Source organism: Cygnus atratus, chromosome 6 (assembly GCF_013377495.2).
Source record: "Cygnus atratus isolate AKBS03 ecotype Queensland, Australia chromosome 6, CAtr_DNAZoo_HiC_assembly, whole genome shotgun sequence".
NCBI lineage: Eukaryota > Metazoa > Chordata > Aves > Anseriformes > Anatidae > Cygnus > Cygnus atratus.
The window spans coordinates 34422540-34436670 of record NC_066367.1 but is presented as its reverse complement, the minus strand read 5'-3'; the positions used below and the strand labels follow the sequence as shown (position 1 = coordinate 34436670).

The 14131-nt window shown below is 44.1% G+C and overlaps 1 protein-coding gene across 1 annotated transcript in view; it reads left to right on the top strand.

Moving 5' to 3' along the window:
* The window catches only part of NXPH2 (neurexophilin 2), a 34714-nt gene extending 20949 nt beyond the window's left edge, over positions 1 to 13765 (top strand). Inside the window, exon 2 of the mRNA XM_035556129.1 lies at positions 11024 to 13765. Within this exon, the coding sequence (XP_035412022.1) occupies positions 11024 to 11767 (744 nt within the window). The 3' untranslated portion in view covers positions 11768 to 13765. The remainder of the gene's footprint in view (positions 1 to 11023) is intronic.
* The last annotated feature ends 366 nt before the right edge of the window (positions 13766 to 14131 follow it).

The following is a 14131-nucleotide window of genomic DNA, read 5'->3' as shown; positions in this document are numbered from 1 at the left end:
GGTCATGCATTTTCATAGCCTTTCCTCTAAAACACCTTTAATACGCATATGAAGAGAATGTTTCCTGCTGTCTCTTTTCTAGGGTTGTACATTTTCTAGGCTATACATTTTAGATGTGTGTGCCTCAAAAGCACTGTGCTAGAGTCCCATCTCCCCCAGCCCTGGTCTGCCAGCGGGTGATTTATCTGCCTTTAGTGCTTGTTTCGCCAACTGCAAGCACCCTGCCATTATCATTCTTTTATACAACCTGGAAACGTTATTCTGTATATGCTAATTGAAATGCATCAAATGCATCCTGTGATGAGACCAAATTAATACTTGGGGTGATGTGCACAGTAATTTACAGTAAAAGAAAGATTGAAAGATGTAAAGATGCACTGAATGTATTCCCTTTTTGTTTGATACAGATATAGCATATGTGGAGCAAATAGGTTTGAAATTATATTTTTATATGCAAATGACAGCAATTTTTATTAACTCCTATTGTGCTAGAACGTAACATTTATGTCTGATGTAAGCCTTTCTTTCTTCAGATCCTTTCTGTGTTCTTAGAGTGCATGTTTAAAGATCCTAGACACTAAACACCTCTGTGAATTACTCTGGGAACAAGCCAGGCATATATTGTGACAGTCTTCCAGGCAAACTGGCTATCAAAGTCATCCCTTCTCTGTTTTTGAAACCCAAGTCATGACTTTGGTGCACCTGGGTACAAGCCAGATGACTAAACAACTTCCAGTTAAACCCTGTTAAAAATCACATGGCGACTGGATTTCAAATTTGGACCTCATCATTTCTTAAGCATCTCAAAACTGCCATTTCATTTTGGAATTAACATTTCATGTATCTAGCAGGGGTCTTGAATGGGAGTAGTTGTGGATTCCTTGTTTGTTATTAAAATTAATCCAGAAAGTTGAGTTCTTAGATTGATAAGCAGCTAAAAAATTGCTAAGGAAAATATTTCTATTTTAGGAAGCTTTTAATTTAGAAAGGATTTGACCAACTAATCTCTAACTGCTCCCCAAATCTTCAAAGAACAACCAAATTCAAGCTGGAAGGAATTCTGTTTTTCCTTTTCTTGGGGACACAAAAGATGGCTGACTAAATTAAAAGGGATTAAATTTGAGTTTAAACAGGACCTTACAGTGTAAGTCAGTGCTACTACACCACAATGCAGTGCACAGCAGCTGCACGCATGGCTGACTGCTGCTGGTCAAAGGGTAATATTGTTTCGCCTTCAAACTTAATAATAAGGCAGCATCGGTTCATGATTTTCTCTTCTTTAAGAGAGTAATTCATTTCGGAAAGCAGCATGCATGCTTGTGTGTAGGCAGCAGTGAAATATCTGGAAGTGCCCCTATATGCTCCCTCACGCTAGGTGGCTTCAAAAGGAAAAAGGCTTTAATTTAATTTAGAAAACTGATGTGGTCTCCCCCACATCACGCCCATGCTGGGGTGGGCAGCGAGAAGGGGCCGGACTGTGCTCACACCAGGGGGCTGTCGCCCCAGGCCCCAGGCCCAGGCCCCAGGCCCCATGGCACCCCAAGGCCACGGGCAGGGGGCTTCTCCCTGGCCTTCTCCCCCTCATGCCTGCCTCCAGTTTCCAGGGGTGCTGTGCTGCTCAGCCCTGCAAGCAGCAGCTCTTGCAGAGCCGTAGGCCGCCTTCTTCCTCCACCTCAGCCTACCCTCCAGTGGAGCCTGGAAGTCAGATTTCCAGGGTCACCACGTGGAAAGCAAGCAGTGAAGTGGGTTTTTTTGGAGGCCAGCGTTGATCTTGTGATTAAAATTGTTTCTCGTATCCTCGCCCAGCTCTTGGACACATCCTCTTCAGATGGCGGAGTGAAAGATTGACAAGGGATCGCCAAGCACTGCTGCCAGGCCCCTCACCATGCAGTGTGCCCAGCTGACAAGCCCAAGGCCACTGTCAGGACAATATCTGTGGTTTTCATTCCTCGAACGGGATATTTCCTAACATGACAGAGTTACACACTGTCTGGCAAGAGGCACACAACAGTGAAAGCTGAAATCAAGTTCAGATACGTTGAGTTTGTCTCTCTCTCCCCTCCGTGTCCCATGGAAGGCAGCAGTCTGCAAGCACACACACACTGCCTTCCTGAGTTGGACCTTTTTAACTATCTCCGTCTCTTCAGGTTGTTAGGAAATGCAGCCTGTAGTGAAGCAACAGAAAAATCTGATGCCATATTTAAGTAAGTATGTTCATTGCCTATTAAAATGTAACTCCTCACTTTAAAATAGGATTAATTAAAATGTACAAGAATGCAATTCAGTTACATTTTATGCTTCAGCCCAGTGCACGCTTTTCATAATTCGTTCCCAGAAGTAATATTCGGGGCAGCACGGCATTCTCAGTCCTGCCATTAAAAGCGCAAATGAATATAAAACCTGTTCTTTTCAAAAACTTGGCTCCAGTATTGCCATTGTTAGATTTTGCGTAACATATTACTTTGGCCATTACTGTTTTGCAAGATAATTGTATCAGTGATCTAACTTTTGACAGTATCCAAAGTGGCTGAAAATAGTTTGCTGCAGCACCTTTGTCTTTTAAAGGCCATTTGGGGCTTGTTATTTTAATCCTTGTGCAGCCTGATTTATCACTTCAAACATCTGTCAGCTGTGCTTTGTCTTGAAATTGATAGTGATAGTGTTACTGATTTTTCAACAGCAGCTGTTAGAGGTTCATTAGTTAGACTCTCAAAGGGAGTAGGTAACTGTAATATTTTTCTTTGTTAATCATCTCTTACGTGCTGTAATAATACAGAGTTTGAAATCTGCTAGAAACATACAGCTTCTCTCTGTTTCTAACTTGTCAGGAGCATACTTTTATTCATTTAATCTGGCTAGATTATTAAAACTCTACCTCATAATGCTGTAAAAAAAAAAAAAAAAGAATAATGGCATGTGAGTGGTGAGATAGAAGATCACCATTTTCTGTGTCGTGCTTAGCATGGTGGGAGGTCAGCTGAGTCTTGGAGTTCTCACCCAAATATGAATCAACTCCAGAGACGAGATTAAGGGCTGTTCTGTAATTGATTTTTAATTTAAAATTTATAAGGCATACAAAACCTAGATGACAACTGGAGTAAAATCAAGTTGATTTCTAACAGGTACAGCAGTTTTACATTAATGCGGTTTCCCCGACACATAAAATCATCTTAATGGTTTACTGTGACTCTTAAAACCCCTCTCCCCCCAAATCCTTGCATGCCCACCTCCATCCGAGTGCCTCGGTGACTCCTGCTCAGAGTTTTGTGGGACTGGGGCAGCTGTGAACTCTCCTGCTGTTCAGAGCCTATAAGGGCTACCGCTGGTTCAAACAGCGGTGCTCACCAACAGATAATTACACTTTGAAATTAGTATTTTAATGAACTGATCTCCACAAATGTAAAGCAAAGTCTCCCAGGCATTAAAGAAATAAGCAGGAAGGAGAATTATTAACTGTAAAGTTCAACAGACGAATGGTCAGCAGGTGCTGTCTTGGCAAAGGACTTGAAGTGGTTCCATTTCAATTTGCTGTCAGAGGAAGCTTTTTTAGGTTTTAGTCATGCAAGCTGCTGAGCAGCATCTGTAAGTGGCATGGTGGAGGTTGAAAGCACCTGGGACATCTCACAGGCTTACCAGGCAAAAGAAATGTCTTCTAAAAATAGCTAAATATTGGTTGGGATGCCAGATTCATCCTAAAGGACCAGTCTTAGTCCCACAAGCCGATGCATGTCCCTAGCACCAGGGAAGCTCCGTGCAAAATAGGTTGCATGAGCACAGCCTGAACTTCCTGCAGCTGAATACAGTGATTCAAAGAGCACCTGAAGCTCTTTGTGGGTACCCAGGGAGCGGGGCCGGAGACCTCAAGGAGCTCGGCACAGCCTCCCCAGCAGCTGACGTGTTTCCTTCTGAAAGCTGGACTGGTGCCCCGGCCTCGCTGGCAGCGGGCAGAGTGGTCAGGGGGAGGCTGTAAAGAGGGCAGGAGCAAATGGGGCCAGAAGGCGCCCACCAGAAGAAGCATCCCGGGCACACAGGCAGATGGCCAGAGCCCCTGGCCCACCGCAGCAAGGAGCCTGCACGCTCTGGTCAGCTTTCAGCTTCCCCCTTCACTTACCAGGATCAGAAACTGCCCTTGAGAAAAGCGTACTTCCTCTTTTAAAGTCAGATTTTCAGCTTTTAGCCATCTGACTTTGGAAGTCCTTCAGAAGTCCCATCTAGCCAGATTATGCCATTAGTATTTCATAGACTTGATGACCTTTTTATTTCACTTGCTGAAGGGCAGCTCATCTCTAACAGAGACGCTGCCCCGCTGAGGCCCCCCACCGCAGCATTCCCTTTCCTGGCCTCTCATCAACTACACATGCTTATCGAATATTTTAGGTACTTATATAAGTACAGATCCCAACTAAGATTTCTTTATCTATCATGACCGATCTAGGTGTTCTGTTATGACGCTGCTTTTCAGATCAGTCACAAAATGGTTTACATCTCTATTACTTCTCCGCCCTTCAAAAAGAGCCGGATGCCTCACAAGTTGCAAAGGGAAAAACTACTTAGTAATAACAATATTTATATCTAATCAATGTCAGACAAAATTATGAACCGTTTTTTTTTTTCTATAAACGAATAAGATACCTATTTTTTATCTCAAAGATAGTTTAGATTTAAGGGAATCTTTAAGGGATTTAAGTAGAATAAGTTGAAGTCTTCAACAGCAGAATTGTGCACATTTTTTGGCAAGAAGCATTTCTCAGAACAAATTTTCTGTTGTTTCAGCAAAAAGGTAGATCAATGCAATACACGGATATCATTTAAAAGCCATCTATGCAATTTATCCAATTGAGGCTGGAGGGTACACTTAAGCTGAAACTACTAGTAGGGGTTATGGGTAAAATGGCAAATGCTTTCTACGGATACCTTTCTGGAAAAAGAATTAATTACAAGCTTTTTAAAAAATATATATTTCTTTTTTCTTCTGCTTCTTCCTCCTCCCAAATTTCTTTCCTTGTTGAAGTGCTGTTTTAGTAAAATACTATTTTGCTTTCTCACAAAAAGTGGAGAATTTTGAAGTGATTTTTTTTTGCTCTAGAATACGATATCGAGGATACATTTTGTTGAAAAATATGCAATGAAATCATAGCCTGAACTGGAACTTCTCTCAGCATGCCTATTTGTTTTAGATTGATATGTTTGTCTGTAGGTTATTTGAATGTTAGCTATATTCTCGTTAAAGTAAAGATTTCTACCTGTTACCTTCCCTAGCCTTCAGGGGTACGTAGATGTAGATAGAGGTTTTCTCTCTCAGATCTTTCACAGAAAAATGGCAAAGCGCCTTTCAGTGGCGCTCAGCGAACCCACTTCATTCAATTCCCGTATTTCTGCCGTGAGAATAAAAGAGGAACTTGCCGTATTATAGTGGGGGGAAATGGTGCTGAGTCTGCACATTTGCTTTTATGTTTCCAATTTATGTTTTCTGCCTTACCTTCCGTGACAGTCTGAAACTCCTGAAAGGCAAAAGACTAAGCAGTTAAAGAAAGCTTTGGGCTTGCTGTTACTGTCGTGTCTCCTTCAGGTATTTAAGTTTATATTCGTGTTTATCAGGATTTGTTGAATTTCAGGCAATGATACGCATTGTCAGAAAATATAAATATTCACAAATAATATACGGATCGATAGTCTGATTGACTCAGTCCCCGTTTTCTTCCTGTCACGTCCTTGTTTCACTGCTCTGACACTTTCCCAGAGCTGCTGGAGAGGTTCGGTGCAGGAGGGCATCACGCCACTCATGGCTGGCAGCAGCACGTGGCACGGCCCCGAGCACAGCGTCCCTCTGCGAGGGGCATCTCCTTGCAGGATTCCTTTACAGGTGGGAAGTGTAATGGGCTGTAAGGTTCGGTAGTGCCTGATCTTTGCCTCCAGTTGCGATGCCTTCTGTCATTCCTTTCATTTTTGGAAGTTGTGACAAACGTACTTCCCTCCTTGTTCTGTTCCTGTCCACCACCAAAGGTTCAAAGGCTGCCGCGCTGTGGGGCCAGCACAGGGGCACCCCCGGCTCTGACCAGGGCACTTCGCTGCCACCCCGAGCACCCTCGGGTCACCCAGCACCTCCTCCATCACTGTGGTGGAAGAATTCAGCTCAGGAAGTAAAGCCAGCAGTCAAATACAGGGCTTTATGTTAGCTTTGCTTCGTCTCCGAGGAATTTTTATACTTTCCTCACAGCTGAAGCGAAAGGCAGAAGTTAGTTGCGTTCCTTTGCAGCTCTCAATATTTTCACAGTATGTGAGCCGCATTCCCTGCTGCCAGGCCCTCAGGTATTTACAGACACTTTTGAACTTAGGAAAATAATTTCTAATAAAGTAGCTTATCTCAACTCCTCTATCGGATTTAAAACAGCTCCCGGGAAAAGGCACAAGCCCCAGATCGTGGTGGGATGCTCCGTGCTTCCTGCAACGAGCTCAGCCCCCACCTGCTGCAGCTGCAGCCGCGTGTCCATGGCTCCGTGCATCGGGGCCCGCAAAGTCCAGTGGAGGAGGAATCGGTGCAAAACCTTGGGCCTGCCTGGCAATGAAACCTCTTCAACTCGCTGCAAGCAGCGACTCGTTCCTTGGTGCAGGCTGACCTGCACGATCTCTTATTTTGTTTCCTCAAGGGAAAGCCAAAAGTTTCCCAGCAGCATTTCTGGGAGAAGGGAAGTAAAATCAACGTTTTCCAAGCAAAAACCTGAGCATAAGTTTGGGCTGCTGAAGATCTGAGTATCCAAAATAATTTTTCCTTTAACAACCCCGGTTGTTAATTCAAAGCTTTCATTCCTAGCAAACGCTGCAGTGGTAAATGAGAGCTAAACCACCTTACAATTGCAGCTCATGCGCTTATAACATCCTGCAAAATGAGACTGTGACTGCATGGGACAAACGTGGCTCTCAGCACATAGTCCTGCTAAAAGATGTTGCTAAATTCCTAAATTTCTTGAAGCATTCCTGACAGTAGTCACATCTGCTGCCATAAAACCCATCGCAGCCTCTGCCTTTGGGAAAAACGTATTTAATAATCAGTAAAGTTCAAACTCAGCTTGTTGTGATGAATTATTAGAAGCTGTCATCATTTTCTTGCAAAAAAAAAAAGGTTATAATGGAACACAATTTTATGTTTTTCCATTTAATTGATGACGGTCTGAGTTTTTATTAATCTTCCTGGGCTCTGGTGTAAGATGCTGAAAAAGCTAATATGAGATCATTGTATCTGGTTAATGTGTGTGCTTTGCAAAATTGATAAGGCCTGTCAAGACATAAATTATTTAAAATTTGATAAATGTGTTGAAATCATTGAATTTTCAAACAGATAAAGCAGAGCTATTTCTCTTCCTCCTACCCCCCCATTCACAGCAAGGTTTTTGTGAGGCCGCTCAATGATTCTGCTTTATTCTTGCAGCGCGTGGCTTGCAAGATGCTGAGATTAGCACGAGGAAGCCAGGGCAGCATCCTCTGCAGCTACAGCAGTGAGATGAATACAAACCCTCGCGATGCAGCGGCAGGGCTGTAACCAGCAGAGAGCTCGGAGCCCACTGGAAGCTCCCCCAGGGCAAGTTTTTCTCTTGTCTGCGGGATAAAACGCTCGCCGCAGCACCGGCGAGTGGCAGACTGGTGCTTCAGAGCAGTTTATCCCACCAGACCTATTTATTTCAGCTAATTGCTGGCAGTTTTTAAATGATTCCTGGCAGGGGTGAAGCTATAGAAATGATTGCTGGTGATTGATGACTAACTTGGATAAAATCCCCAAAGCATTAACGCTTGCACGTCTGCTCCTCCTTTATTTTGTGCCTTGCCCACAGAGGAAGGTGTGGGAGCACAAATTTAATGGGACAAATACGAAAAATACAGCATTTACTGATACCGGTGTTGCTTCAACACGGGCTAATTTCTCAAAAATAGTTCACAGGGATCTCATTTAACCCTGTGCCTCTCTCCTATGATCAGAATCATTCATGGCTTTGAAGAGAAATCACAATCTTTCAGAGAAGCACGCAGGAAGAGCCAGTGGTTTGAAGCTGAAAACCACACAAATAAACACGATGTTATGCTTCGGTCTGAACTGCTTCTGTGGGTAGCGTACCCCACCAAAAGGGCAAGGCGTGTTGTGGGTTCTGCACAGCGTGACAGGTCCAAGATAATGCCCGGTACGGGCAAGTGTCTGCGGTCTGATGGAAATTTGGGGGTAACGGGATGACAGTTTACAGCCTCTGTAATGCAGAAAATGGATGAGGCGATTTCCTCTGCTTGGGAATTGATGGGTTGGAGGGAATGGGAAAATGCACGTGCAGCAGAGGAGAACTACAGCAATAGCCATCTATTTAAATGTATACACAAACTTCCCTAAGCTAGTATTTTTTCAAATACCCTCCTAGCAATATTTTCCACTATAGAGAAGCATCGTAGTGAGACGGGAAGATGCTGAGGAGGTCATTTTTCCAGCATGCACTGCATTATTTTAATACGGATTTTTTTATTTCCCGGAAATTGCTAACCAAAGTGAATATCCAGCTGAACAAAACGCATCGGCCCATCCCTGCTAATAGCAAAAGGCTGTCGTCACGTGAGGGGTCTGTGCAATGTGTAGCAGCAAATGAGGTGTAAGGACTTGGTTCTCTCATGTTGCAGAAAGCTTTATTTAACATAGCAGAAATCTGTGCACACACACAAAGGGTTTTGTACAAATATTATTCATGTTTCTGAACAAGGCGCCCTCACTCGTGCTCCGGCGCTGGGCACCGAGCAGAACCAGGCCATTCTTTGTTAGACACCATTTATTGAACGTTTGCAGAACACAACAAATGTACCATCCAGGGCTGGCAAAGTCCCCTTCGTGTGACTGACTGAGCCGACGACTTTGTCAGCCCCTGAGCCTCATTCCTGTAACAAAATGAGGGAACAGGACAGCAGCAGGAGGAGGCAGAGTCAAGAATTAAGGCTGCCCAAGTCCTGTAGTCTTCAACCTGTTTGAGAGAGGAGGAAAAAAATGCTCATTTTAAGGAAGCAGCAGTGCTTATTGGGTGCTGTATGTGCCTTAAACAGGAATATCGCATCCTCATGATTCAGCACATTAATGGTTTTGTATTCCTATGTTATGAAAGCCAGTTCATTGCCACATGAACCAGCCCATGTCACTGCAGCTCCAGCGGCAGGTCTCACTGTGAGCGTACCAGCTGCTCCTTCACTGCAACACATACGCAATTAAACGTCGTGGCAGTGGCTTGGCATGGCACAACTCCGCAATTCTACCACCGCGGATTTGAAATAACTGTGCCCTAATACCTTCCCGATGTGACAATCCTGATTTGTTTTAGCATGCGGTAATGTTTCCCATTCTCTAGCTCCCCCAAACCTTATACTACATATTTCTTCTTTTTATATCGGAGCCTGCGGAAAGAAGCACTTCCGAAAGCAATGCTCTGCTATCTCATTTGGAGTGAGCACCCCCAGAAGAGCCATACGCCGAGCATTACCGCTAACACATGGCTCAGTGCCCTCTAGATCTCTTCCTAAAAGGAAGGGGAGGAAAGCCAAAGAGCCGCTGCACACATACCAATAAGCACTGCGGAAGGAAAGCAGCCCAGAAGGACGGCTGTGTGTGTCCCTGTGCCCTTGCCAAAGGACAGGCAGAGCTGCGTGTGGACACAAAGCCGGGACCTCCTGTGCACCGAGCGGCTTTGGGGCTAGCAGTGCTCCTTCACCTTGCCCCCCGCAGTCCCCAGGCAGGTACCAGCTGTGGGTGCCTGGGCCTCTGAGTGGTCGTTAGCACTTCGAGTAGGAGCCAAAGTTTCTGGTGTTTCAGCCCTGTCCCCGTTGGAGCCTAGGGCTGCCGCAGGACAGCATCCCGCCTGCATCAGCCCCACATCCTCAGCGCCAGCCCCAGCCTGCGGCAGGGAGCTCCCTCCCTGCGGTGCCAGCTGCTCCCAGCGCCACCCGGCTCACCTTCAGCCCCTGGGCTGGCTTAGCAGTGGCTGAGGACCCATGCATAAACATGCGGTGCTTCACCGGGAGCTTTCCATCACCGTGACAGCTTCCCCCAGCATCGTTATGACAGCGGTATTCGTGCTGGCACAGATGAGCATCCGTCTCTGCTTCCATTAGGATCTCCTATTTTACCGATTCTGTAGCTCAGCCATAAAAAAACGTAGCATGGCGGCAGAGACTTGACATACAAGGTCTCAGGCTGAGAGTGATCGCTGGTGTCTTTTTCCCCCTTTCCAATCTAAGGAAGAAAATAATTTACCTATGGAGGGGCGCTCCTTCCTCTCCAGCCCGCCATCCAGCGCCCGGCCCCGCAAGATCCATGACGAACTCGGGGCAGCATTTTGCCAGGAGGAGGAGGGAGTTTTTCTTTGGGGGTGGGACATGCTACAACTCTGTTCTTTCCCTATTAAGCTGCTTTTCAGGCAGCTTAGCACCAAAAGCTATGATTTCATTCACAGTCTGACTCAAACTGAGAGCACAAGTGGGCATACCAAGTTAGGGAAGGAATGGAAGAGGCAAGACCAAAAATACAAATGTATAATAAACATTTTATTGTGCAGATAGGAGGATTTTAAGCATTTGTCAGGTTAAGTAAGCAGAAAAGGAAACGGAACGGAAAAAATCTGCTTTTCTCTGTCACCCCATCTTTCAGTAGAGGTACTGCTTTGCTGTTCAGGTTTTCTTATGTCCTTAGGTATGGTTTTATCTAACACATCTGTGAGCAAAGTGTGCCTTGCTTGACACGTGACAGTCCTCGACCTGTCCAGAGATTTATGCATTTGTTCCCCTGGATGGCTCCCATTGAGCTTTTTGCATCTGCCGTAAACTATTGTGAATAAAATCCTTGAGCTTTCATGGGCCGGTAGAAATTACTCATTACAGAAGTCCGCGTGACTGGACTGGCACAGATGTGGTTCAGTCCCCACTGATATAAAAAGAAATATGAATGGCTCCTTTTGGATCTTGACATTTTTATTTTCATACTTCATGCAATTCTTTTTCTGTTTTGAAACAGGTATTTTGTGACGCTAATCAAGTCGTGCAAGCCACAGATGTGCTGGACTGGGAAGACAAGGATGCTGCAGAGACATTGGTCGACAACGTGGTCCACTCCAGGATCATCAATCCCTTACGCCTGTTTGTTAAGCCATCTCCAGTACTGAAACACGGCCAGGTGTCCTACTCAGACAGCACAGAAAACTTTTGGGATTGGTTGTCCAACATCACGGAGGTTCAGGAATCTCTCGCACGAACTAAACGCAGACCTATCGTAAAAACGGGGAAATTCAAGAAGATGTTTGGATGGGGCGACTTCCACTCTAACATCAAAACTGTTAAACTGAACCTCCTGATCACAGGGAAAATCGTTGATCATGGCAACGGCACCTTCAGTGTTTATTTCCGACATAACTCCACAGGTCTCGGGAACGTTTCTGTAAGCCTGGTGCCACCTTCCAAGGTGGTTGAGTTTGAGTCGTCTCCACAGTCAACGCTGGAGACCAAGGAATCCAAGTCCTTCAATTGCCGGATCGAGTACGAAAAAACAGATCGCGCTAAAAAAACTGCCTTGTGCAATTTCGACCCCTCCAAGATCTGCTATCAAGAGCAGACTCAAAGCCATGTCTCCTGGTTGTGTTCTAAACCCTTTAAAGTTATCTGCATTTACATTGCTTTTTACAGCGTAGATTACAAACTGGTGCAGAAGGTCTGTCCTGATTACAACTACCATAGCGAGACGCCGTACCTGTCCTCTGGCTGAGACAGCCGCCAGTAACTGCAGAGATCCAGCATCAGTCATAAAAATCAGCATTCCCATTAACCTTCTGGAGAAATATGTTTTCCTATCAGGTTAAAAAGTCTTTTAAAACTGTAGCTGTGTTTGTGCTGTATCGTAAATAATCAAACTGTTTATGTAACAATCATTTTCATTTGAGACCGTTGCACTTTAGCGCTCTCATCGTTCACAAGGGAACCACCAGGCAGAAACATGATGAAAAAAAGAAATCAAAGCAAATTTTGTCTGTAACGAGCATCGATCGTGAAAATAAGTTTTTTTAAAGAAGACTCAATGGCAGAGAGGTTATCTTTTACTTGAATTGGACAACACTTAGCAGGAAACAATCCTGTTTCTTATTGGGAACTTTAGGAGGTGACAGTATAAAGAACAAGTGATTCTCAGCTGCTTATACGGAAACCCAAATAAACAGCTCTCCCACTAATTTCACAAAGAATGTTCTACACACAGGGCTCAAAGAATCAAGTCTAAATATTGAAAGAAAGTGTTATTTCTAGGAAAAAGGAAAGGAAGCTGCATTTCTATGAGTTGTAGTAGTTGTACGTATTTGTTGAAGTGAAGAGTGAGTAGTTCTTCCTTCAGACTTTTACCCATGGATATGCAATGATGTAACTAAAAACTGACGAGTTTTAGTTTATTAGACCCACCAGGTGTGCAGGTTTGGTGTACATTTCTTCCTTCTGTGGTCATCACTGGTTTTGATCATTCTCAAGTGTTTGCACACACCCACTAGTACTACTTTCATGGTGACAGAGAATGTACATACCCTGGAAAAAGATAATCTCTGTTTAAGTCTGAAAATGGTAACAGGGGCTGGTTTCCCCTCAAAGGAAGCAATTGTCTCGCTACCACTATACTGTGGCAAAGAAAATACATCACAGCATAAGGGTGATGCCTGAGTAACACAAGCTTTCTGCTTAACGGCACCCAGTTGTCTTCCTTAGCATTGCATTGCATATTGAAGGTCAGTACATAAGCAATGAAAAACAAAGAGGACAACAAAAATCTATGCATCTTCACCTCATAAAGCAGATTTCAAACAATTGCTATCGATATGAAAACATTCAGCCAGACTCACACCTTGTACAGAAAGCATCTCTTAGTTGTAAAAACCAAGGGTCTGGCTAGGAATTTGCTTCAGAAGCAAAGCTGTCGCTCCCTCTGAAGTCAGTAGCAGCTAGCTCCAGCGGTACAGCGCCAAGCACAAATCCCCCATGCTTTCTTTCAGTATTGATTTTACTGCTGCTGCTGGTTTGCTATCACAGACCACTGTGACAGCCTGATATTACAAGTCCCATGCAAAAAGCTGGCTGAGGAAGTGCTTTTTCTAACCTATAATCAAAGTAACACGCAGGGCCCAAGAAGCTACACGCAGCTTAAATGAAGTACCGTTAAAATACTTTGCTCAAGTGTTATGCACCCAGACAAATGACTGGCAGCTCAGAAGGACTCACTCATGAGATTAATTCTGATTTCCATGGTAAAGTCACACACACAAATTTATTCTGTCAAAAATATAAAGGTAATGGTTAATTTGTTTTTCTCTTTAGGTGACAAACTTAAATGTGTGGTTTTGTTTCATCACAAATCTAAATGTTTTCCTCCATTTTATAGAGTCTCTCCTGTTCTAAATGATGTTTTTAGTTTGTCAGTTATCGTCGATTCCTACAAGATGTTCTACTTTGTATTCTGTATAGCGTGTCCTCGTTCTAGCTGTATATAAGCTTGGATTTATTGCTATGGGTTCGGTGTTTGGTGCTTTTGTAACTTAGCTGTAAGCCATGATTTTATTGCCATGTATTTTTACTCAGCACTGTAGGCAATTAAAAGAAAACCCTACATGCTATTTATTGTAGAGTACGTGGAAACCATATATGTATATACACTTGAATATGTGTACATATACAGAATATATGTGTACATGTATTTGTATGTAAATAAAGAGAGTTTGCTAAATCTGTCACTCACTTGTGGTATATTTGATTTTTTCCCCAATATCACTTTGTGTCCTTATGCATAAAAACTAAGATACTACAACACATCGCTGAGTATTTTTCCCAACTGGAATTTGTTCTTCTATGAGATATTTAAGTCTGCCCTGCACCTAACTGTGCTAGAAGCCTGGGCTGAATAGGTTTGATAGCGTTTATGGCAGCTGAGAAGTGGATGTTTTGATGAACATGGTCATAAACTGCTTAATAATTACGTAAGGCCCCTGAACCAGGGCATTAAAAGTAGAGGGGTTGGGCTCATGTCTGCTGGGTTCCTCCCCAGCGGAGGCTCTGTGGAGATTCAGGGGCCCACTGCTTGGTCTGTCCGTGCTAGGGG